The sequence below is a fragment of the Scyliorhinus canicula genome, chromosome 2 (genome assembly GCF_902713615.1).
Source record: "Scyliorhinus canicula chromosome 2, sScyCan1.1, whole genome shotgun sequence".
Taxonomy (NCBI): Eukaryota; Metazoa; Chordata; class Chondrichthyes; order Carcharhiniformes; family Scyliorhinidae; genus Scyliorhinus; species Scyliorhinus canicula.
In genome coordinates, this window is record NC_052147.1 from 224639348 (window position 1) to 224666642 (window position 27295).

Below are 27295 nucleotides of genomic sequence, written 5' to 3' on the forward strand. Positions count from 1 at the left end.
GTTTTGAAATTTTCAGTTGACTTCGCCTCAACTGCTATTTGGGCGCGATAGTTCCATATTCTCACAACCTTTTGTAAGAAGTGCTTCCTAAATGGCCTAACTCTAACTTTAAAGTTATGTTTGCTTGTTTGCAAACCTGCCACTAGTGGAAATAGCCTTTCTTCATCCATATTATCAACTCTTTTAACCATTTTAAACAACTCAAGGACGCAACTCCTTAATGCTCCATACAGAAGGGAATACAAACCTAGCCGATGCAACTTATATCATAATTATAGTATAAATATCTGGCACATAAAAGGTAAATGTAGGACTGAGTACAGTACTGACCACACAATGATATAAGAAAATGCATGATCCACACCCAGGGGTCAGTCTCAGGTTGGATAGAGCAGTGTGTACAAGCAAGCATGGAAAAAGCTCCTAGCTTGAACCTTTTACAGCATATATGTACATAGGTCTTACTGTTAATACATACAGCTAACTCACTTAAAAAACTATGAAGACTTCATTAAGACTGACCAAATGATGTGCAATGCCCTACAACAATAATGTAGCCCTTTATCCTCATTAAGACCAATAATAGCATCTTTAAAATGGTTTTCTGTGTTGTACATATCTTGGGAAATATCTTAATCCATTGTTCCTTAACAATGAACCTTTGGTTCCACAGTGCCATATAACTCCTGCACTTATAATTAAAAGTTGCTAAGATTAATCACTTTGCATAAAGAATAAGAGTTTTCATATTTTGTTTATTACCAAGGAAGCAATTTACATGAATTTAAACATGTTCTTAAATCAACCATTTTCATCATTGAAATGATTTAAAATGATGTAAAATCTGATCAAAATGTTTACAAATAGGTGTAAATAAAAACATCATGATTAAATGGAACTGCAAATGAAATTAACTTAAAGAATGTATATAAATTGACAAGCAATGTTTTATATGTTCAGTTGCTAGGTTGTAAATACAGTGGTAAATTTATACACAAGTAGGTTTTTATGTTAGCTACATAAATCAGCACTTTGTGTCATTCTTACACATGTTTATAATAGAGTATAACTGATCCACTGGTGGTTCCTACATAGAATGAGCATCATTTAACTTCAAATGAATGACTCAAAAGGCAGATTATATAACATCACATAATCTTTTAGAATTTTCTAATCAGCAAATTGTCCCTAAATTCCAACTGCAACTATAAGCTCACTTACCATTCGGTCAATTCTCAGTTCTGCAGTGATTTAAGAACCAATGAAAAACTTCTGAGTGACATTGTTCTTTATTTTTAATGTGACACAATGATTTGGGGTTTTTTACATTACGTTAAACATTCTGAATCAAATTCACATAAAATATTTCAGCAATCTCCTGGATATTGCACTGGTGACAATACAGTACAAGGACTGTTTTTTACAAATATTAAATCCTGAAGGAGGGAGGGGTTCCTGAGTGTTCTTTTCATGAACGAAAGGGCTGACATAATGTTTCAATAATGGTGCAAATTTTAGTTACAATGTGGTGCATCTTCAAATCTAACCAGAGTGAACTACCCAATAAGATCATATAATGAAAGCAAACAGCACAAAACCTTATCCCCACTGCACTGAGCACAACGTTCTGAAACGTGAAAATATTACTAATACATACATATATTAAAATCAATCAAACTAATTCTCATGAGAGGAGGTTGTGATCTGATTGGTTAGCACTCGGATGCCAATCTCTGGTAAGATACAGTAATTTCAGAGCAGTACCTCAGACATATTGCGTTACAAATTGATAGCCCAGCCATTATTGTTAGAGATATTGGAGATGAAGCATAACACATTTGTACATAATTCCTCCATCTACTATTTTCATAGAGATGTTAGGAGATTTATTTGAATGGGTTAATGCCACTGATGAATAACAGATAGAGGAATGTGATAGGAATATGTCAAGCATCTGTCTACTAATGTTGCCAATAGTAAAGCCTAGGCTACAACCTGTTAGCGTGTATTTTGCACTTTAATAAATTACTTCAATCTTAATAAAGGATTAAGGAGTTTCAAATCAAGATAGGGTAATGATTATATTATCTAAACATACTGTTTCTATGTTGAAATTGTGGCACCTCAAGTTTAATGTGAATAATTATGCACTGTTTCATACTTTAAAGCCTCTATTCCTTACTTCAGCAAAAATAAAGTATGGTCCCATATTGGAGCTCTCGTAAATAACACACCAAGGAAAATGAAAAAGTATTAAAAACCACAGGCCTTAAAATCCACATCCATGTTAGAATAATCTCACTAATGCTTCAGTTAGAGTTTGTTGAAAGAGCCAGACACAAGTCAAGACCTGGTTAGGTTCCTACCATATTTTCCCAGAGTTTCCTCTGTGGTCTATTGAATCCCAATCATACTCATTGCTGTAAGGGAATGGTCATAGTTTCTGTGTCTATAGTTTTCAGTGATAAAGTGAAGTATACATGGTTAGATCAGATGATGGACATGAAAGTGGGGTCCACTGGGGAGTTCAATTTGGGATCGGGGTCTGAATCCCCAGAGACCAAAAGTGACTTTAAAACAGAGATGAGGAGGAATTTCTTCAGCCAGAGGGTGGTGAATCTGTGGAAAACTTTGCCGCAGAATGCTGTGGAGGCCAAATCACGGAGTGTCTTTAAGATAGAGATAGATAGGTTCTTGATTAATAAAGGGATCAGGGGTTATGGGGAGAAGGCAGTAGAATGGGGTTGAGAAAATATCAGCCATGATTGAATGGCGGAGCAGACTTAATGGGCCGAGTGGCCTAATTCTGCTTCTATGCCTTATGGTCTTATGGCTTAAAAAAAATGTGTCACGTCCTTGCGAAGGGGGCGGCGATAACCTTTTTTCAGGAGAGGGAAACTCCCGTGGGTCATGCCAGATTTTCCAATTTATTGTACGCTAAAGATGCACAGTGAATGATTCAGGAGCATGCCATAGCCAATTAAGAAAGCAATCCTAACCTTCGAGAACAACATGAGTTTCCAGAGAGCACAAGCCCAGTACAAGTGGATATTCCCTGCTTAAATGACTGTTAAAGGGCTTAACATTAATATTATCCACGTGACATGAATTAAATGAAGTTTCACTAACATTTACAGGCAAACTGAGACCTGGAACCCACTACCTGAAAGGGTGATGATAGGGGACAGGTGTGCGAGGTGTGCGGGAGGGCCAGCAAGATAAGTCCATATCTTTTGGGCAGCTTTCAAAGGGCAACTGAACACATACTTGAAGAGGACTAATTTGTAGGGCTACAGGGAAACAAAATTGGGAAGTGGGATTAGTTTGTATAGCTGTTTTTAAGAGCCAGTATTGTCATGATCTACTGAATAGCCCTCTTCTGTACGGTAAATTCAATGTTGGGAGTGACGGCAAGTGATACCACGTGGAATAGGACTCAAAGAGCCACCTGTTTCAAACAAATGTGAGCATAGTGTAACCAGCAATTCTTATGACAATAGACAACTTTTTCTATTGCCTTACAATAGTCCTCCATGCCTTCTAAAGTCAACTTAAGCAATCTGACATGTCTGAAAGTGGTCGTGTTTTCAATAGAACATGGATCAGAGAGAAGTACAACAGTGAGGTATTGATTCTCTGACATGTACGGTCATTGAGCACGGCTCCTGGCTGGGAGGGAGGTGGGGGGATCAATTAACTTATTCTCCAATGAATCTTCAAAATACCAGTTGCAAGTTAATTCTTACAAGGAATATCAGCTGTGACTGACTATTTTGCAAATTAATAGCAAATTACAAGGGAATAAAGCTTGCATAAAGCAAATATTGTTATTTATTGGCATGAAATATCGCATAATCACAGAAATGCTACAGTGCAGGAAAGGGCCATTTGGCCCATCATGTCTACACTGGCTATCAAATTGTTCAATTTTATTTTGTTCTTCATGAGACCTGCAATTTTCTCAGCATTTTTGCCGCAATCTAAAGTGCAGTGTTTGTTTGAAATAATTAATATTACCAATTGGAATGTGCACCAAAACTGTAATAACCTCAGATATTGAGGTTATTTTCATTATTTTGGAAAGAACAAAATGAAACACGCTTTAAATACCTGAATTGTTATACTTTATCAACACAATGCTTGAAATTGTAGCTCGATTAGAACAGTCTCAATGTTTTCTTTTGTTCACTTAAAAATATTTTCTGCATTACTAATTGAGATGAAAACATTGTTTTAGAAAATGTGACATATGGATGTACACATGGCTGTTGGCAAGGCCGGAAAGACCATGGTCCTTATCTGTATACCACTGAAAGATAAAAGAAAATGATAATAAGCATTTATTTTGGTTTGAGATTAAAATATATTTTTTTTATTCTAACAATCAACTGCACATAAAGCCGGCTTTTTTGTTAACATTCTGAAATTATTACTAATTGCCTGCATTTTTTTTCATGTCATAGCCTTTCCTGGTTAAAGTTTGGCGGCACGGTGGCACAGTAGTTAGCACTGCTGCCTCACAGCTTCAGGGACCTGGGTTCAATTCTGGCCTCGGGGGACCATGTGGAGTTTGCACTTTCTCCCCGTGTCTGCGTGGGTTTCCTCCACATACTCCGGTTTCCTCCCACAGTCCAAAGGTGTGCAGATCAGGTGGATTGGCCATGTTAAATTGCCCCTTGGTGTCCAAAAGGTTAGGTGGGATTGCTGGGCCGACTCGATGGGCCGAATGGCATCCTTTTGCACTGTAAAATTCTATGATGTTGCTGGCTAAGCTATTTGCTTTGTAATCTTTTTTCATGCCATGTCTAAAATCTGAAAATTTTAATATTCAATATTTATCTTTGACATCTGAGGGGCATGGAACGTGCATTTCCATACCCTTGTTGGGGAATTGCATGCTGCAGTATAATTGTATTCCCTCAATGCCATATCCTTACTTCCAACGTGCTCTCCCTTCAGGTTTGGCTTGTGGCTTGGTGAACGGGATTGAAAGAGTCAGCTCTCTTACACTTAGATTGATTAGTATTTCCTCTGCCCATTCCATTACTATATTCTTGTGAGTGCAATATTTACGATCCTCCACAGTTATTCCTAACAATACCTTACTCATTTTCAAACTACACTGGAACATAGGAATAGGAGCACAGCATTCAGCCCCTCAGGTCTTCTCCGCCATTTAGTAAATCATGGCTGATCTATCAATTCCTTTCAAAACCCCATGATCAGGGGCTGGTTTAGCACAGTGGGCTAAACAGCTGGCTTGTAATGCAGAACAATGTCAGCAGCGCAGGTTCAATTCCCGTACTGGTCTCCCCGAACAGGAGACTCGGGGCTTTTCACAGTAACTTCATTGAAGCCTACTTGTGCTATGTCATTAATAACAATGATGTGGAGATGCCGACGTTGGACTGGGGTGTGCAAGGAAGAAGTCTTACAACACCAGGTTAAAGTCCAACAGGTTTATTTCGAATCACTGAGCAGCTCCTTCCTCAGGTGAATGACAATTAATAACAATAGTTGAGGCCCAGACAGTGATAATCTACTAGTCACATCCTTCCAATACTCTTCCTCTCCATTCCATCCCCACAACCCAGTAACCCCATCTAACCTTCATGGACACTAAGGCAATTTAGAATGGCCAATCCACCTAACTTGCATATCTTTGGACTGTGGTAGGAAACTGGAGCACCCGGAGGAAAACCACGCAGACACGGGGAGAACGTGCAGACTCTGCACAGACAGTGATCCAAGCCGGGAATCGAACCTGGAACCTTGGAGCTGTGAAGCAACAGTGATAAACACTGTGCTACCCTGCCGCCCTATGTAGATGCTCCCTTTTGTTGAGAATCCACAAAACCTATTTAAGGCTGAGATAGACAGAAATCGTGATCTCTCAGGGATTCAAAAATATGGGAAGTTGGAAGCAAAGTGGAATTAAGATCAATGATCAGCCATTTCAATAGTGGAGCAGGTTTCAGGGGCTATATAGTCTACTCCTGTTGCTATTTCTTATGTTTTTATGGAATATATATGAGGAGGGAATCTATGTTGAAACAGTAATGAAGCTAGTTAGACCACAGCTTAAGTACTGCTTACAGGAAATATGCAATTGCACAGGAGAAAGTGCAGAGGGGATTTGCAAACATGTTGCTGTGTTTGGAAAATTTTAACTACGAGAAAAGACGATGGGCTGGGGGTATTTTCCTTGGAATAGAGGAAGTTGAAGATGACTTATTGAGGCGTATAAAGCTATGAGGCACCTTGGTAGAGCAAAGAGGGATTACCTATTTGCTTCAGAAGAAGGTTCAAAAACCAGTGGGAATATATTTAAAGTGATTGGTAGAAACTAGAGGGGAGATGAGGAAACAGTTTTTCACCCATAGAAAGTAGGCACCTGAAACCCATTGTCTGAAAGGGTGATAGGGGGAGAAACTCTCATCGGGAAGGGTGAGAGGGGACAAAAAAACACATTTAAAAAATACTTGACATCTAATTGAAAAGCTGTGATTTGTAGGGCTATGGACCTAATGTATGAAGGTTTGGAATAGGCTGGACAGCTCTTTGACAGCTGATACATACATGATGGGCTGAATGGCCTCTTTCTGTGGTGTAGATTTTCAATGATTTACATGAAATTCACAACTCATGGCATATCTCTTGATTCCCCTGAAATTGTCAGACATTAGAAAGCTGGGTGTCATCACCTGTCCAGCAAGAACCAGCCCAATATATTCTATCAGTTATATTTTATAGTTTAATACAAATAATTTCTACAAAACGAATAAGCCACAAAGCACACGAATAGCATTTTATAAATCGGAGACCTTACGTACCATTGTTTGGAAATCTACTTGTTTATCAACAAGGGCCTTTGAAATCTGTGCTGCTTGCTGGAAATGGACATTATCTGAAAAAGAGTGTAATAGTGAAATTATATTCCAGTCTGCTTGATATGTTAGAGCTAAGGCAAACAAGTTGCATTAGCTGTAAGTGATAATCCCAAATGACACATTCAAAAAACATGGCACTGAAATCTTTTGGTAAGCATTATAATGCATTAAATTGTACAAATATGCATTCTGTCAATATATGCAGACAATTACTCAGATGTTAAATAGGATGTCTAATGTTTCATAATGAAGTATTATTGCTTGCTCAGTATTTGCTCTGCAGATTGGTTTCCGATCTGCAGTTTAAATATAACTATGATTTACTTAAGCTATCGGATGATCCAGAATCTACCAAGCTCACCATCTGCTGTTCCGTGGATGAGGAGGTAATCAACAGATTTGAAGTTTTCAGCTCTTTCCATCACAGTAGAATTCTGGAAAGCAATTTAAAGAATTACAGGAAAACACCTCAGTGGGAAACTGATGACTAAGCATAAAATATTGGAGGATTACAAAAGGCACAATTTAAAAACAACTGAAATTAAACATGCTACTTTTGCTTTAAATTTTTAAAATGTCTTTATTAAGACATTTATAACTATAATAATAAACAATACAAATATAAAGATAGTGCAAAAAACATCTCTCCATCTCTCACTAACCCTGCCTACCCTAAACACAAAGTAGCCAAACTCCCCCCTATTGCCTCTGCTGTCAGTTTAGCTTTCCCAGAAGAAGTCGATAAACGGCTGCCACCTCCGGACGAACCCTAATGTTGACCCTCTCAACATTAATTGTCTCAAGTCTGAGAAACCCAGCCATGTCGCTAACCCAAACTCTGATATCGGGGCTTCGAGTCCCTCCGCGCTAACAATATCCGTCTCCGGGCTACCAAGGAGGCTAGGGCCAAAACATCTGCATCTCTCGCCCCCTGGACTCCCGGATCTTCCGACACTCCAAAAATCTCCGCCTCTGGACTCGGCACCACCCTTGTTTTTAGCACCGTGGACATGACATCCGCAAATCCCAGTCAGAATTCCCTAAGCTTCGGGCATGCCCAAAACATACCGACTTGTGTTGCTGGCCCTCCCGCACACCTCGCACACCTGTCCCCTATCTCACAAAATTTGCTCATCCGGGCCACTGTCACGTGTGTCCGGTGAACCACCTTGAATTGTATAAGGAAAAGCCTGGCACATGATGAGGTCGTGTTGACTCTGCTCAAAGCATCCGCCCACAGACCCGCCTCTACCTCCCCACCAAGCACCCCCCCCACCCCTCCCAGCTCATCTTCCCATTTTCCCTTCAGCTCATCTATCTGAGTTTCCTCCCACTCCATAAGCTCTTTGTAGATATCTGAAACCTTCCCCTCTGGGGAAACCTTGGCCGGGATTCTCCCCTATCCGGCGGGGCGGGGGTTCCTGGCATAGCAGAGTGGCGCCAACCAGTCCGGCGTTGGGCCTCCCCAAAGGTACGGAATTCTCCGCACCTTTAGGGGCTAGGCCCACACTGGAGTGGTTTCCGCTCTGTCGACCGCTACCAAAACTGGCGCCAATGGCCTTTGGCGCCAGGTGTCGGGGCTGGCCGAAAGGCCTTCGCCGGTCCGCGCATGCGCCAGTGCGTCAGCAGCCGCTGACGTCACCACCGGCGCATGCGTGGCCATGGTGGAAGCCATGGCAGTGCCGGAAGAAAAAGAGTGCCCCCACGGCACTGGCCCGCCCGCCGATCGGTGGGCCCTGATTGAGGGCCAGGCCACCGTGGGGGAACCCCCTGGGGTCCAATCGCCCCGCGCCCCCCCAGTACCCCGGGGGCCCGCTCGCACCGCCAATCCCGCTGGCACCAGAGGTGCTCCAATTCCCACCGGCGGGAGAGGCCTGACAGCGGTGGGACTTCGGCCCACCGCGGGCCGGAGAATCGCCGCGGGGGGCACGCCGATCAGCGGGGCATGATTCCCGCTCCTGCCGATTCCCGGGTGGCGGAGAATTCCGGCCACGGTGGGGGCAGGATTTACGCCGGCCCCGGGCGATTCCCCGACCCGGCGGGGGGTCGGAGAATACCGCCCCTTGTTCCCACACTGAGAACCCCTCCCTCCCACTACCCACTTCCTGATCATGGGTGCCAGCCCACCCACTCCTCATCTCCGCTCCAGCAGCACTTTCTTTACCCGCCCACACAAAACCAGAGATCACCCTATTCACCCGTTTAAAAAAGGCCTTAGGTATAAAATTAAGGAGGCACTGGAAAACAGTCAAAAATCGTGGGAGGACCATCATTTTCGCGGTCTGTACCCTCCCCGCCAGTGATAGAGGGAGCATGTCCCACTTCCGAAAGTCCTCCTTCATTTGTTCAACTAGCTGGGTCAAATTTAACTTATGTAGCTGCTCCCATCCTGTACCACCTGAATTCCCAAATAACGGAAACTCCCTCCCACCACTTTAAATGGCAACTCCTCCAGTCTCCTCTCCTGCCCCCTCGCCTGGATCACAAAAACCTCACTTTTACTCATATTCAATTTGTACCCCGAAAACCGACCAAATTCCCCCAAGATCCATATAATCTTCCCCATCCCCTCTAACGGGTTGGAAATATATAGGATATATATTGATCCTGAAGCGGGAGAAGGATCCAGAGCTATGTGGATCATACAGGCTAATCTCCCTAGAGCCCCAAGATCCATATAATCTTCCATAGAATCCCTACAGTGCAGAAGAAGACCATTTGGCCCATCGGGTTTGCACCGACCCTTTGAATGAGCACTCTGCCCATTTACAAGTGTCCACTCTTCCTTTCCCCGTAATCCCATAATCTAATTTGCACACTAAGGGACAATTTATCATGACCAATCCTCCTAACCCGCACATCTTTGGACTGTGGGAAGAAACCGGAGAACCCGGAGGAAACACACGCAGACAAGGGGGGAAGATACAAACTCGACACGTGAAGGGGTTGTAATGATGTGTGTCAGTTGGTTCTGAGGAGCAAGCACGAAGATCAGATGTGGGGGGAGGCTATTATTATGAATGCATGTTCTGAGTTCATAATTTGGTTGGCAATTTACAGAGGCTATTAATAGATTAGTTGCCTTTGATGTGGGTCTGAATAGAGGATGTTGTTATGTCCTAGTGCATGGACAATTATTGAGTCGGTGCACCAAAGAACATCTATTTCTAGACTAGTCAAATTTATTATTGTATAACAAACTGTGGGTTGGAAACGATTACTAACAAACTGGAACAATCACAAACACAGCTAACCACAACGATTTCTCCTACAGACTTCCCCTAGTTACAGTGTCACATCGTAAAAATTGCTTGCCACCTAGTGGTGAGAGGTCAAACATATTTACATGTACAATTGCTTATGCATATCACAACATCCCCATTCCTCAATAAATATTATATGTAATATGTGATATGCATAGAACAATAATTTATATCATGTAGTTTTATTGTCCGATTACAGATTCAGTCTTTCAGATTTCTTTCTATACTTTGTTGATCTTCTTTGCTTCGGTAGATCTGATGAATCTGATTGACTGTCTTGCATTTCTGTCGGTGCAACTGATATGACCACATCACTGTTCAGAACTCCAGACTGTACAATGATATTTGATCGTTCTCTGGTTGTATTGGTTTTGAATAGCATAAGTTTTCATAGACATTGTCCGCTTGCAGTTGAGCAACAGGTTGTTTCACTTTCACGAATGCCCGACTGTTTCTCCTTAGCACCTGAACTTGCTCCATGGTTACAGTGTACGTTCTCGGACCTATTTTCTGTAATACTGTTGCACATTTGACCAGCCATCAGGATCCTCCACTCTCACAACATCATTCGGATTTAAAGGTTTCAGAGCCCTGGTTGAATTGTCATAGTAGCTCTTTTGCTTCTTCTTTTGAGATTGCAGCTGATTCCTTATCTTCTCATTTACTCGTTGTTTGGTATGGCATGGCAGAGTTGTCCGTAGCTTTCGAATCATCAACAGTTCTGATGGTGACAAATCACAACTTCAAGGTGATGCTTGACTGCTGAGCAATGCTAGATATGGTTTTTTTTGGTAGTTGTATGACTATCTGCACATCTTTTTATGCTTTGCCATTGGACTGAGGATACAATGGGCTTGATGTTACATGTCTGAAGTCATAATGCTGAGCAAATGCCTTCCATTCTTTCCAATTGAAACACGAACCATTGTCACTCATGACAGCTTGAGGAATGCTATGACGTGCAAATATTGCATTTGTGCAGGGCCGGCTCAAGGCACCGGCAACTCGGGCAGTCGCCCGGGGCGCCATGTGCTAGGGGGCGCCAGAGACTCGGGTCCCGCGCATGCGCAGTTAGGCCGGTGCCAACCAGCGCATGCGCGGTGGCAGCCCCTCCCCAGGGTGGCCGCCCTCCCCAGGGCGGCCCCCCCCCCCCCTCGGTCCGCCCCCCCCCTCGGTCCGCCCCCCCCTCGGTCCGCTCCCCCCGTCCCCCCCCCTCTGTCCGCTCCCCCCGCCCCCCCCCCCTCGGTCCGCTCCCCCCGCTCGGTCCGCTCCCCCCGCCCCTCCGCTCGGTCCGCTCCCCCCGCCCCCCACGCGGTCCGCTCCCCCCTCGGCCCCCCCTCCCCTCGGCCCCCCCTCCCCTCGGCCCCCGCCTCCCCTCGGCCCCCGCCCCCCCCGCCACCCCCCCCCCCCCGCCCCCCCCCCCCCCCCCCCCAAAGGGCGCCGAAGTTTAGCTTGCCCGGGGCGCCAGCAACCCTAGGGCTGGCGCTGCATTTGTGTGCTTAATAACACAAGCTGACGACCTTGACACTGTGCCACTTCAGGATAGTTTGAATAGTAGTCGACTATCAGCAAATATTCTTTATCCTCAAGGCATAATAAGTCTGTCCCAACCTTTTACCAAGGAACTGACACAATTTCACCCATCTCCATCAGTTCCTTTGCTTGTCGATATTGGTATCATTGAGAAGTGGTACACTTTTCCACCATTGTCTGTATATCTTAATTTATTCCTGGCCATTATAAAGTATCTTGTGGCTTCTCTTGCATTTCTCGATTCCAAGGTGACCCTCATGAATCTCTTGCAGTATTTCTTTGCGCAGAGACTGTGGAATAATGATCCTCTGTTGTCTGAGTAGCAAACCATTTGCTACACTTAGCTCTGATTGTATATGATGATACTTGGAACATGAACCGTTCAGCCATCCATTGTGAAGATTGTCTATCACCATTTGCAATACTTCATCTTTTTCTGTTTCCGCAACAATCAGTCTTGACTTTGCATCTGACATTGGTAGTGTTTCTGTCATCAGATTCACTTGAACTTGTACATCCTTTCCCATGGAATTGTCATCCAATGCTGCTGTAGCTCTGGTTAGCGCATCCACAACTGCAATGTGCTTACCTGGTGTATAGATCAATTCAAAGTCATGCCTCTGAAGTTTCACCATCATCCGTCAAATGCGACGTGACACCTCACTAAGATTTTTCTTGACAATGGCCACCGAAGGTTTGTGATCTGCCTCTCCAATGAACGTAGGTAGACCATACATATAACTGTGGAATTTTTCCAATCCATTGACTAGACATTCTTTTTCAATTTGAGCATAATGACACTCAGACTCTGTCATTGATCTGGATGCATATGCTACTGGATTCCAATCACAACCATTTTCCTATCACAGCAAAACTTCACCTAGACCATCCTTTGATGCATCTATTGAAATCTTGGTATTTTTGGTTGGGTCGAAAAAGTTAGAACTGGAGAGTTGTTAGAGCTGCTTTTATTGTGATCCACTCTTGTTCATGTTTGTCAGTCCAAGTGAACGTATTCACTTTGTTTAGGGCTACTTTAAGACATGCTGTCTTCGCTGAGAGGTTTGGAATACATTTACCAATAATTTACCAATCAACCAATTTACCAACATAAATTTACCAATCATGCCTAATACCCTTAGTACTCCCTTTTTGTCTGCTGGTTGAGGCATATTCATAATGGCATATATTTTCATGCCATCAGGCTTTGTTCCTTGAGCAGACATCCTGTTTCCTAGGAACGTTATTTTTTTTCACACCAAATTGACATTTGGCCTTGTTAAGGCATAGTTCATTTTTCTCGACATTCTGCAATACTCTTATCAGCCTTTCATTGTGTTCCTCTTGTGTGGAACCCCAAATGATGATGTTACTGACATATATTCAAACACCATGAGTGCCTTCAACCATGTGTTCCATCGCTTTCTGGAACATTTCTGACACTGAGATTATGCCAAAAGGCATACGAAAAAAGCAGTGTCTACCAAACGGAGTATTGAACATACAATACTTGGTACTGTACTTTCTTCATTTAACTTGAATGATTGCGAAGCATCAAGTTTGCTGAAATATGTTGCACCAGACGTCTCACTTGTGATCTGATTTCGCTTCGGTATCGGAGAGTGTTCCTTTTTTATATTTGCATTTAGGTCTTTAGGATCTATGCATCTCCTGAGATCATTATTTTGTTTTTTAAACACACACCATCGAATTGACCCAATCTGTTGGCTCTTCGATTTTCTTGATCACACCAAAATGTATCATTCTGTCAAATTCAACTTTTAGACGATCACGTAATGCTGCTGGAAATCTTCTCGGAACACGGTAGCACTGGACGGCTTATAATACAGTGGTTAGCATTGTCGCTTCACAGCTCCAGGGTCCCAGGTTCGATTCCTGGCTTACTTCACTGTCTGCGGAGTCTGCATTTCCTCCCCGTGTCTGCATGGGTTTCCTACGGGTACTCCGGTTTCCTCCCACAGTCCAAAGACATGCAGGTTAGGTGGATTGGCCATGATAAATTGCCCTCAGTGTCAAAGGGGTTGGGTGGGGTTGCTGGGTTACAAGTATGAGGCAGAGTTCTGTGCTTAAATGGGATGATCTTTCCAAGGGCCGGTGCAGGCACGATGGGCCAAATGGCCTCCTAATGCACTGTAAATTCTATGATCTATGTCAGAAAAAATATATCACCGGTAGAGCATCATTTTTGAGTTGAATCTTGTAGGTGAAATGCAAAACACCAAAACCCTGGAAAATTTCTGGAAAAGGCTGCACAATGGACTCCACCGATCCGCTGCGTATGCTCAGTGCACAGTCAGTGCTATACCCTCTTTTTACCAGTTCCAGTGCTTCACACGCTGCAACACCTAGCGTGGTGATATACCTATGGGCTATATCATAGATGGATGGTGTGCAACCTCCAACTAGCAGGTGCCGGTGCAGACACACCATGCGGTCTCTAGACCAAGATTATGTGACCAGTGACTCCCAGGTAAGGGGAGACACATCCGGCCATCTTCAGAAGAAGATTGAGAGGGTAATAAGACATACAAGCGAATGGTCGGTGCTAGGTACAGATTCCAGAGGAGTAATAAGCAGACTCCATGATAACGTGCTCTGTAACAGATTGCTATCTTACCACACAATACTTAATAAAAGATTCTGGTTTGGACAAGTCGAACAATTCTGGTCACCACACTACAGAAGGATGTGGAGGCTTTGCAGAGGAAGTTTACCAGGATGTTGCCTGGTCTGGAGGGTGTTAGCTATGCAGAGAGGCAGAATAAACTCGGACTGTTTTCATTGGAATGACAGAAGTTGAGGGGCAACCTGATAGAGGTATACAAGATTATGAGAAGCATGGATAGAGTGGATTTCCATGGGTAGAGGGGTCAGTCTAGGGGACATAGGTTTAATGTCCATGGGGCAAAGTTTAGAGGAGACGTGCGAGGCAGCTTTTTAACACGGAGGGTGATGAGTGCCTGGAATGTGCTGCCAAAGGAGGTTGTGGAAGCATATATATTAACGACGTTCAAAAGGTATCTCGACAAATACATGGATAGGATGGGTGTAGAGGGATTGGGCACTAGGAAGTGCTGAGGGTTTTGGCCAAGGGTGGTATCATGACTGGCACAAGCTTGGAGGGCCAAATGGCCTGTTCCTGTGCTGTATTGTTCTTTGTTCCTTTTGTTTGGTGGATTCATTTGTAAGGAATAAAAGACCAAACAGAACACCTAGCAGCGACTCATGATCTTTAGCTGTTACAGAGAATTTCACTTTGTGAACTTCACCTTTTACTTGGATATCGAGTTCACATGAAAAATGAAATGAAAATCGCTTATTGTCACGAGTAGGCTTCAATGAAGTTACTGTGAAAAGCCCCTAGTCGCCACATTCCGGCGCCTGTCCGGGGAGGCTGGTACGGGAATCGAACCATGCTGCTGGCCTGCTTGGTCTGCTTTTTTAAAAGCCAGCAATTTAGCTGAGTGAGCTAAACCAGGCACATTGACATGTGCCTAATCTGTCAATTTTCTGACCATCATAGTCCTTCAAGCAGACTGGTTTGTTTAATATTCTAGGTTTTATTTTTATAACTTCAATATAAGACACAGGAGTTAAATTAGGCCACTCAGCCCATCGAGTCTGCTCCGCCACTCAATCATGGCTGATATTTTCTTATCCCCATTCTCCTGCCTTCTCCCCATAACCCCTGATCCTCTTATATCACTGATGCTGATGAGACTCGCTCTCGTTCCTGTGTCTAGTTTAACATTGATGAGTGATTTATTTATTAACAACAAATCTATCCAGTTATCTTTTGTTCCAGTTGCAATATCATTTTTATAACTTATTGTTTCTATATACGACATTTTACTCTGTTTAGCTTTATTGATCCTGTCTTAATTCGAGACTATATCGATGAAAATTGTGCCCTCTTAATAGTATTAATGGACTTTTCTAGATTAACTTTCTTGTTTGTAAAACATTGTTTGGCAAAATGCTTTTTTGCCTTAAAATTTTTCCATATGCTGAACATTACCTCAGTAGATGCCTATTTCTACATCTTTTACTCGTAATGGCTTTTCTGGCAAGCGTTTAAAATGGTCGCCACTGCTGAGACCATGTTTTAATTTCGAGTACGTCACAACATTAATGGCGTTGGCATCGCTCCCAACCTTCGTGCCTAAACTTTGTGCATTCAATGTGTTTATAAGCTGCGCAGCTAATTCACTGGCATGGCAAATCCTAATTGTGTCTTCTAACTGAAGCTCATTCTCCTCTAAGAGGCATTCACGCACCTTAACATTATTAATTCCGAAGACAATCCTATCTCGAATCATCGAGGATTTTAACGTCACAAATTTACAAGTTTGTGCTTTCAACTTGAGGTTGGTAAAAAGAGGTATCAAAGGACTCGCCCGTCTTCTGTGTGCCGCTCAAAAGTTTTGTTCTTTTTTGGAGTACAATGCACATCGAACTTCTTAATGATGGCATTGAAACTTTTACCATCTTCCTCCCATTCAAAAGCAAATGTGTTGTAAATCTCTATTGCCTGGGGGCCTGCTACATTTAGCAATAACCCTATTTTTCGTTCATCTGGCTGCGCTTGTAATCCTAAAGCTGCCAGTTACAAGGTGAACTGTTTCTTAAATGCATGCCCATTGACATCTATATTACCCGTTACTCAAAGATACTGAGATGCTTTCAAACTTTCCGTCTTCTTTTACCGGTTTAGCGTTCTCAGAGATTTCTTTCGATGTTCCCCATTTGTTTTTTTGTAGCACCGTTTCCGAATTTGAAGACTGGTGTCTTTCAAATATTCACAGTTCAGATCTTCAGTTTGTAGATAGCAAATTCTGGTACCACGTAATGTTTTAGTGCATCAACAATGATTGAGTCGGCATACCAAAGAACATCTAGTACTAGACTAGATTAATTTATTATTGTATAACAAACTGTGGGTTGGAAGCTAATACTAACTAACTGGAACAAACACAAGTAACCACAACGACTTCTCCTACAGACAAGGTTACAATGTCACAACGTATTACTTGCATGCCACCTAGTGGTCAGAGGTCAAACATGTACAATTACTTATGCATATCACTACAGATGGTGTTTTTTTATATAAGAGATGAACCACTTGAGGAGATTTAAAAGCTTTCAATGGGTTTCTTGATGGGAAGCTTTTTTTCTGCCAAGTGTGAATGAGTGAGAGCTGTATTAGATTGTTAGAAGCTTCTTTTCTCCCATCTCCAAATGGCTCCTCAGGCCTGCCCATGGGGGATACAGGAAAACAACAGAGATGAAATCGCAGAGATCCAAGGCAGGCTTTCTAACCACCCTGCCTTGGCACTTGCTTGCCCCATGGCTGCTAAGGATCTGTTTCTGGGGCCACAACTCAATCCTACCTCTGCCTCCCTGGAGTGAAAATTGGTCAAATGAGGCACATTAAACTGAGGCCGATCTGCGGAGTCAGCAAATTTCCCAATTTGATCTGCTGGTCTCAATAGCTCATACCCATGACAGTCTAAGATGGCTGAATGGACTGAATGGTTGAATGAACTATTTTTGTTCATCGCTTTAAAGTCCAGTGTGAAATTTAGAGACTATTTCAAGTTAATGCAAAATCCGTATTTCTCGGAAGATTAAATTGGATTGCATAAATGCTCTGAAGTGCAGCGGAGGTAACTTGCAGTCATTTTGGAAAGTGGGTAAATGAATACATAATATGACCTTGAATTGTGTGGATTCACCACCATCCAATATATTTCCTTACATAATAACAATTTTAAAATAAATATTGAACCAGATAAACAAATTGAAATAAAATTGCTGGTTTGGGAGAAAAATGGTTCTCAAAACAATAGTTCAGGCAATAATGTCAGGAAAGGCATAATCAATGTCTGTTGTTTAGCTTGTGAGTTTTTTTTCAATTACACCCTTATTTACAATTAAATTCTTACCGTGAGAAACAACCTTGGGGCAATTTTAACCCACCTGCTGGGAATTAAATCAAAGAACCAGGGTAGAAATCATCATTAATATGTTTGAAACTTCAGTTTAGTGCGGCTTACCTTGTAGAACTGAAGATTGTCATCTTCCTTTGGGTAGCCCATGTAGCGTTCTGTGTACATGCTATCTGTAATGTTCAACATAGAGTGAATTTTTATTCAAATAATCTGTAAGAAATATATTCAAACAAATTTATGAAAACAGTTAATCGTTGTTTTATGATACGTGATCTAAACAAACTATTTCTGTTTTTATGATGAGCAGTTGTATGCTCTATGTTGTGTATCTCCTGCATCTTTATTCATTTACTACAATAGCACTTAATTACTTTTCTGAAAACAGGGCCGAGATTCTCCGTTCTGGAGATGTAGTACTCCGACAGTGGAGAATCAGGACTGGTCTCCACTGATGCTGGAAGCAGGGCCCGAGGTGCGAATCTTTCTTTTTAACCATGCAAATATGGTAGAGAGCACACCAGAATTTATTGGACTCCCAGTAGCGGGCTACTATATTGAACGGGTGGCCCAATCCCAAGATCAGTGGCAAGCTCACTCCCCCTCAGAATGCTAATCCTGCCGCTTTCACCCCCTCCCCCACCACTGACAATGAGGGGCATCCTCCCCTCCACCATGGGAATAACGGGCCCACTTCCCCACAGCATTCACACATGAGGGTGATCTGAAACACCTGTCACAACTCCCCTATTGAACCCCCCACCCCCAGCTCTCCCATTAGAGACCTCCATCAGTCACTTCCATCAGTCACACTTGCCTGAAAATTGAAGACAGTCCGGGCAGTATAGTGACAAATCACTGCCTTTTCATTTACCCTTTCCTAACATCTGCTGTCTCAGTCATAAGTCTTTAAAGCAGCAGCTGTTAGAAGTGTCAGAAGCTTCTTCGCAAGCCTAGAACATTTGAAAGAGCTTCAGGTTCGCTGACAGCTTTTGAAATACCAAACTCTATTTCAATTTCACTGAGAAAAGCCTGTCACGAGACTGTGAATTGACAGTTTTATGGATCAGGCACAACTTTGAGGATTGTTTATTGATCTTTCCCTTCACGCTTTAATGCATCTCACGTATTCTGCTTTGATGCTAACCACAATGTTTATAAACACACCTGCAATGAATGACAGCTCCTTAACCCAACAAAAGGAGCTAAGTGCTTTCTACTGTGAAGAATAACAGCCATGCTGCGCTTGGTCAAGCTCGCACAAAATCTTGCCAGGTGGATTTCCCGAAAAGGGGGACAGAGCATCACGGTAAAGGGGAGGGAGACCCTGTCTTCAAGCCCATTAATTGCATGCATATGCATGTCTAACACTGATTTACATATTCACGACGAACGTGCGGTGCGGGTAGTTCGCTGAAGCCGGTGGTGGGACGTGGAACATTGCAACAGGTCTTGTACTGATCCTGTTGTTAGGGTGACCTGTCATTTTCTGCCTGATTGGGAATCCCGATATTTATGTTGCGCAATGGAGAATCCACCCCCAAATACTAATTTCTGATATAACTTAATGAATCTCTCTATTTGAAAAAAATCAGATAAAATACATTTCAGTGAGCCACAATTTGAAACAAAATGTTTCCATGGCTTTCAGAAACAGAAATTTTTTTTGTAATTATTAAAGAACATTATGGCCTGAATTCTCGCTCCTGACTGGGGTTTCCAGGTTCTGTGAAGCTGACCCAAGAGCTTTCGATAGTGATGGGGGTGGGGGAGCAAAGTTTCCAATAGTGATGGGACCTCTAGAGGATTGGCTTGGCGACCCAGAACAAATGTGATGGTGACAGATGCATAGGCAGGCTGAGCAGAAATTGACTGTGTGCACTGGCACTGTGTTGAAGTTATCTTTAAAACACTAAAACAAGAAGCAGTCTCACATCCCTCATCTACTCCCCAATCCCCATCCATGCGAACTCAAGACATTTCATGGGCTTCACCTACTCCTCATGACTTCTCATGCCCCTCTATCCATCCTTTTATCCCTTTCACCTTCCATGTCAACATATGATCCTCTACCCATTCTTCATTTCTATTTACAGCCCCTATGTTAACTTAGTACCAACCCACGTCCTCGCACACCACCCATTGCTCCAACACCTACTATGCCAACTTACCCAATATCCACAATGGGCAGACCTCAGACAAAGTCCGAAGTGTGTATTGCAGACGTTTAATGAAAAGTCCCATTCGTAAAAATACATTCACTATAAACATAAGAACTAGGAGCAGGAGTAGGCCATCTGGCCCCTCGAGCCTGCTCCGCCATTCAATTAGATCATGGCTGATCTTTTGTGGACTCAGCTCCACTTTCTGGCCCGAACACCATAACCCTTAATCCCTTTATTCTTCAAAAAACTATCTATCTTTACCTTAAAAACATGTAATGAAGGAGCCTCAACTGCTTCACTGGGCAAGGAATTCCATAGATTCACAACCCTTTGGGTGAAGAAGTTCCTCCTAAACTCAGTCCTAAATCTACTTCCCCTTATTTTGAGGCTATGCCCCCTAGTTCTGCTGTCACCCGCCAGTGGAAACAACCTGCCCGCATCTATCCTATCTATTCCCTTCATAATTTTAAATGTTTCTATAAGATCCCCCCTCATCCTTCTAAATTCCAACGAGTACAGTCCCAGTCTACTCAACCTCTCCTCATAATCCAACCCCTTCAGCTCTGGGATTAACCTAGTGAATCTCCTCTGCACACCCTCCAGCGCCAGTACGTCCTTTCTCAAGTAAGGAGACCAAAACTGAACACAATACTCCAGGTGTGGCCGCACTAACACCTTATACAATTGCAACATAACCTCCCTGGTCTTAAACTCCATCCCTCTAGCAATGAAGGACAAAATTCCATTTCCCTTCTTAATCACCTGTTGCACTTGTAAACCAACCTTCTGTGACTCATGCACTAGCACACCCAAGTCTCTCTGAACAGCGGCATGCTTTAATATTTTATCGTTTAAATAATAATCCCGTTTGCTGTTATTCCTACCAAAATGGATAACCTCACATTTGTCAACATTGTATTCCATCTGCCAGACCCGAGCCCATTCACTTAACCTATCCAAATCCCTCTGCAGACTTCCAGTATCCTCTGCACTTTTCGCTTTACCACTCATCTTAGTGTCATCTGCAAACTTGGACACATTGCCCTTGGTCCCCAACTCCAAATCATCAATGTAAATTGTGAACAATTGTGGGCCCAACACGGATCCCTGAGGGACACCACTAGCTACTGATTGCCAACCAGAGAAACACCCATTTATCCCAACTCTTTGCTTTCTATTAATTAACCAATCCTCTATCCATGCTACTATTTTACCCTTAATGCCATGCATCTTTATCTTATGCAGCAACCTTTTGTGTGGCACCTTGTCAAAGGCTTTCTGGAAATCCAGATATACCACATCCATCGGCTCCCCGTTATCTACTGCACTGGTAATGTCCTCAAAAAATTCCACTAAATTAGTTAGGCATGACCTGCCTTTAACGAACCCATGCTGCGTCTGCCCAATGGGACATTTTCTATCCAGATGCCTCGCAATTTCTTCCTTGATGATAGATTCCAGCATCTTCCCTACTACCGAAGTTAAACTCACTGGCCTATAATTTCCTGCTTTCTGCCTACCTCCTTTTTTAAACAGTGGCGTCACGTTTGCTAATTTCCAATCCACCGGGACCACCCCAGAGTCGAGTGAATTTCGGTAAATTATCACTAGTGCATCTGCAATTTCCCTAGCCATCTCTTTTAGCACTCTGGGATGCATTCCATCAGGGCCAGGAGACTTGTCTACCTTTCGCCCCATTAGCTTGCCCATCACTCCCTCCTTAGTGATAACAATCCTCTCAAGGTCCTCACCTGTCATAGCCTCATTTCTATCAGTCGCTGGCATGTTATTTGTGTCTTCCACTGTGAAGACCGACCCAAAAAACCTGTTCAGTTCCTCAGCCATTTCCTCATCTCCCATTATTAAAACTCCCTTCTCATCCTCTAAAGGACCAATATTTACCTTAGCCACTCTTTTTTGTCTTATATATTTGTAAAAACTTTTACTGTCTGTTTTTATATTCTGAGCAAGTTTACTCATACTCTATCTTACTCTTCTTTATAGCTTTTTTAGTAGCTTTCTGTTGCCCCCTAAAGATTTCCCAGTCCTCTAATCTCCCAGCAATCTTTGCCACTTTATATGCTTTTTCCTTCAATTTGATACTCTCCCTTATTTCCTTAGATGTCCACGGTCGATTTTCCCTCTTTCTTCCGTCCTTCCTTTTTGTTGGTATAAACCTTTGCTGAGCACTGTGAAAAATCACTTGGAAGGTTCTCCACTGTTCCTCAACTGTTCCACCATAAAGTCTTAGCTCCCAGTCTACCTTAGCTAGTTCTTCTCTCATCCCCTTGTAATCTCCTTTGTTTAAACACAAAACACTAGTATTTGATTTTACTTTCTCACCCTCCATCTGTATTTTAAATTCCACCATATTGTGATCGCTCCTTCCGAGAGGATCCCTAACTATGAGATCATGAATCAATCCTGTCTCATTACACAGGACAAGATCTAGGACCGCTTGTTCCCTCGTAGGTTCCATTACATACTGTTCTAGGAAACTATCGCGGATACATTCTATAAACTCCTCCTCACGGTTGCCTTGACCGACCTGGTTAAACCAATCAACATGTAGATTAAAATCCCCCATGATAACTGCTGTACCATTTCTACATGCATCAGTTATTTCTTTGTTTATTGCCTGCCCCACCATCTCGTTACTATTTGGTGGCCGATAGACTACTCCTATCAGTGACTTTTTCGCCTTACTATTCCTGATTTCCACCCAAATGGATTCAACCTTATCCTCCATAGCACCGATATTTGTATTCTTTTGACTACATAATCCCTTTTAAGAAGAAACATTTAATTCAAGTGTTTAATCCTTTAAAAAACATGCATTTGAATTCTTGGTTCCAGTTCAAAGAGTCAGTTGTAGCTGTCAATCAAACTGTGAAATTGTAGGTACCTTATTGTGATAATGGAAGGCTGTGAAATCAGTCATGATAGCTCTCAAACCTATGTTAACAGAGAGTGAATAGCAAGAAATGATTTTTTAACACTCCACAGTTTTTCCCACAGATTTAAAGGGCAAAAGTGTTAAATATCTTGACAGCTGGTTAATTACACTTGGTTTGTTTAATAGATCCTCTTGATAGCTCTCTTAACAGTTCCAATTAGTTTATGCACTTTTTTTACACGTTCATGTCCACTTTTAACAATTCCGAAGAAGGACTAGGACCATATCCAAAGGGGAATGCCTCCTCTCCAAAAGATTATGCAACATTTAGACTTGTTTCTACCAGATCAAAGCAGCAAACATTGTGTTTTCCACTCCTGGCTAATGAACTTCAGTCATGACTGGAGTTAGCTGCTGTTTTATATGGGCAGCTGCCTCCATGAAATACACAAATCCCAACACAGGCCCATTCCCATCCTGTGAAAATGGTAGATGCCATGTTTGGGGACATGACCTCCAGACTTTGTTCTCCACCATTTCTGTTGTTGCGACAATTCAGGCTTATGACTTTAAATGAAATGAAATGAAAATCGCTTATTGTCACGAGTAGGCTTCAATGAAGTTACTGTGAAAAGCCCCTAGTCGCCACATCCCGGCGCCTGTCCAGGGAGCCGGTATGGGAATCGAACCGTGCTGCTGGCCTGCTTGGTCTGCTTTAAAAGCCAGCGATTTAGCCTGGTGAGCTAAACCAGCCCCTTTAGTCTCAGCATCAGACATCTTACTTATTCAGGGAAAGTATGGTTTATTAAATCATAGAATTATAGTCATTACAGCACAGAAGGAGTCCATTCACACTGCATCGGTTGAAACCATTGAATGGATTGTTGACCTCAATATTGAACTAGAACTGCTTCAGCCAAAAGAAGACAAATGTGTTTCAGATGGTTTAGTATGATTTAAGATAATTGGCCAGGACCCGGAAAGCATTCGTTGCTTTTCTTCAATACAAGGATGAATGTCATTGGGTGATGGAAAAAGACATGTGTTCACAGTGGTCAGGAAAAGTATTTACATGTGATTTTTCCTGAAACAGTTCATTTGCATTTTTTTTGAAATAGTCATTGGCATAGATCTTGTGTAAACTGAATGCAACATCCTGGAGCGCATGAAAATTAGAGTTTAGCTTTAACAAAACATTCCTATGAACATACAAAATAGGAACAGATGTAGGTAATTCGGTCCCTTGAGCCTGAACTGCTAATCAATAAGATCATGGCTGATGTGTTTGTGTTTCAAATTCCACATTCCCAACTGCCACCGATAATCTTTGATTCCCTTGCATAACAAGAATCCATTTACCTCCGTAAATAATTTAATGATGCCACCCTCACCGCCTTCTGAGGCGGAGAGTTGCAAAGATGCAAAATGCTTGGAGAGAGAAAATATTATCCGAATCTCTGTTCTAAGAAGGTGACCACTAATTTTAAAAACAGCCCTCACACCCCCCACCCCCACGCCACATCTTGTCAAAACATTCAGGATATCGGTTAAGTCACCCCTTGCTTTCCTAAACTCCAGTGGAGTTTGGCCAATACTAAAATCTGGTCAATGAGCAGGCAATACCAAGTTCGTGTACTGCCTACCTCAAAGGCAATGGGTACTGTCAGGTCACAAACCATGATCCCTGTACCCAAAAACTGTTCAGGATGAATTTTTAGCGCCTTGAGTTTTTCATTGAATGGTACTCTCTATTTTTTCTGGTTGGCTCTTCCAATCATGGACAATCTTTCTTCTTTTGTCTTTATATAAGAACTTAAGACCGGCATTGGTGGTTTACAAAGTGACTATATTTTCCTATTAAAGCTAATTCGACTTGAGGTTCTGTATTTCAGTGGATGATTGATGTCTCAAAACCATTTCTGTAATATGACTGCAGGCTTCAGATTTTATCCTTCTCAGCTGATTTATATTTCCTGGCATTAAGTCGACTGGACACAACTAAAGCTCTTTTCTTACTATGCTGTACAACCATAGTAACATTTTCTGCTTTGGGTTCACGTGTGTGTAATCAACACATGTTGTTTTGATTAGATTTCATGTTTTGCTGTTTCCTTCTTGTCAGGAACTGCAAACCTTCATCTAATAACCACAGACATGAATTGACTGTCGGTGATGTTATCATACGAACACTTTAATGATCTTGAAAACAAATTCATAGAATCATAGAATCACTAGAGTGCAGAAGGGGGCCATTTGATCCATCTAGTTTGCACCGAACATCCGCAGAGCACCCTACTTACCCCTCCCCCCCTTACCCCCCACCCTACTTTTTGGACACGAAGGGGCAATTTAGCATGGCCAATCCACCTTTATCTGCACGTCTTTGGACTGTGGGAGGAAACCGGCGTACCCGGAGGAAATCCACGCAGACACGGGGAGAAAGTGCAAACTCCACATAGACAGTCACCTGAGGCCAGAATTGAACCCGGATCCCTGGCACTTGTGAGGCAGTAGTGTTAACCACTGCACCACGGTGCCGCCCTCTCTCTATTCTCTTCCTATTCTAACTAAGGCATTATCCATCTATTTTAAATAGCGCTCCTATTAAAATTGTTGAGTAATTGATACAATCATTACAAATGGGCACATATCAACAACAGTAGTTTCTAGTCTCATATTATTTAGTTGCACTCTTGCGATGTTGACCTTATTTGTTGGGGGGATTATTTTGGACAAAGGTGCTGAATTGGAGCAGTGGCAAAAAGACTAAGCTTGAAATCTTGGTCCTAAGTACAGATCACCATAGTTCAAACTTTCTGGGAGGTGCTGAACAGGCACAGGCAGGTTTAGAATTCAAGTGCTGGTCTGGTGTTATTTCCGTTGTGCTGTCCATGTGGGCATCTTGTAACCACTTTCACTGAACAAAGAACAATACAGCACAGGAACTGGCCCTTTAGCCCTCTAAGCCTGCGCTGATCACGTGGCCTATCTAGACCAACCGCCTGTATCCTTCTATACCCCGTCTGGTCATCTGCCTATCCAGATAAGTCTTAAAGGTCGCTAACGTATCTGCCTCAACCACCTCACTTGGCAGTGCATTCCAGTGTTAAAAACATCCCCCGCATATCTCCACTGAACCTTTCCCCCCTCACTTTGAACTTGTGCCCCTTTGTAATTGTCATGTCCACCCTGGGAAAAAGCCTCTAACTGTTCACCCGATCTATAATTATAATTTTATAAACTTCTATCAGGTCATCCCTCAGCCTCCATATCTCTGGGGAGAACAATCCCAGTTTATTCAATCTCTCCGTACCAGGCAACATCCTGGCAAATGTTTTCTGTACTCTCTCCAAAGCCTCCAAGTCCTTCTAGTAGTGCGGTGACCAGAATTGGACACTGTATTCCAAATGTGACCTAACTAATGTTCTATTTAATTGTAACATTGAGCTTTTATACTCGATACCCCGTCCTATGAAGGCAAGCATGTATGCTTTCTTTACCACCATTTCCATCTGTGCTGCCACTTTTAAGGATCTGTGGACCTGCACGCCCAGATCTCTTTGTGTCTCTATGCTCCTGCTAGTTCTGCCATTTATTTTATAGCTCCCACCTGAAATGGACCTACCAAAATGTATCACCTCACAGTTGGCTGGGTTAAATTCCATCTGCCATTTCTCTGCCCAATTTTGCAGCTAATCTATATCCTGTTGTGTTCTCTGATAATCTTCATCACTATCTGTAACTTCTGCAATCTTAGTATCAACCGTAAACTTGCTAATCAGACCCGCCACGTTTTCTTCCAAGTTATTTATATATATTACAAAGAGTAGAGGTCTCAGTACTGATCCATGCGGAACACCACTAGTTACAGACCTCCATTCAGAAAAACACCCTTCCGCTGCTACCCTCTATCTTCTGTGGCCAAGAAAGTTCTGGATCCATCCAGCGAGTTCACCCCTGATCCCATGTGATCTAATCTTTTGCACCAGCCTGCCATGAGGGACCTTAACAAATGCTTTTCTAAAGTCCATGTGGACAACATCCACAGCACTTCCCTCGTCAATCATTTTTGTCACCTCCTCAAAAAATTCAATCAAATTAGTGAGACATGACCTCCCTCATACAAAACCATGCTGCCTGTCGCTAATAAGACCATTCACTTCCAAATGTGCATAGATCCTATCTCTGAGAATCTTTTCCAACAATTTTACTATCACTGACGTCGCTCACTGACCTATAATTACCCAGATTATCCTTGCAACCCTTCTTAAATAACGGTACAACATTGGCTATCCTTCAATCCTCTGGAATCTCACTTGTGGCCAATGAGGACACAAAGATTTCTGTCAGAGGCCCAGCGATTTCATCTCTTGTCTCCCTCAGTAATCTGGGATAGATGCCACCTGGCCCTGGGGATTTGTCTACCTTAATGCTTTTCAACACACCTCACACTTCTCCCTGGTAATGGCAACCTGTTATAAAGTGTTTACACATTCCTCTGAGATACCACCAATCAACGTGCCCCTCTCCTTTGTGAATACCAATGCAAAATACTCATTTAGGACCTCACCTACTTCCT

General features: G+C 42.6%; 1 protein-coding gene across 4 annotated transcripts in view; it reads right to left on the reverse strand.

Moving 5' to 3' along the window:
* Positions 1-735: 735 nt before the first annotated feature.
* Positions 736-27295, reverse strand: part of LOC119961983 (dipeptidyl peptidase 4-like) — a 144485-nt gene continuing 117925 nt past the window's right edge. For all 4 annotated transcript variants that reach the window (XM_038789671.1, XM_038789670.1, XM_038789674.1 and 1 more), the window contains 4 exons: positions 17764-17828; positions 7252-7324; positions 6834-6907; positions 736-4309 (listed from right to left, as the gene is read on the reverse strand). In XM_038789671.1, coding sequence (XP_038645599.1) covers positions 4211-4309; positions 6834-6907; positions 7252-7324; positions 17764-17828 — 311 coding nt within the window. In that variant the 3' untranslated portion in view covers positions 736-4210. The remainder of the gene's footprint in view (positions 4310-6833; positions 6908-7251; positions 7325-17763; positions 17829-27295) is intronic.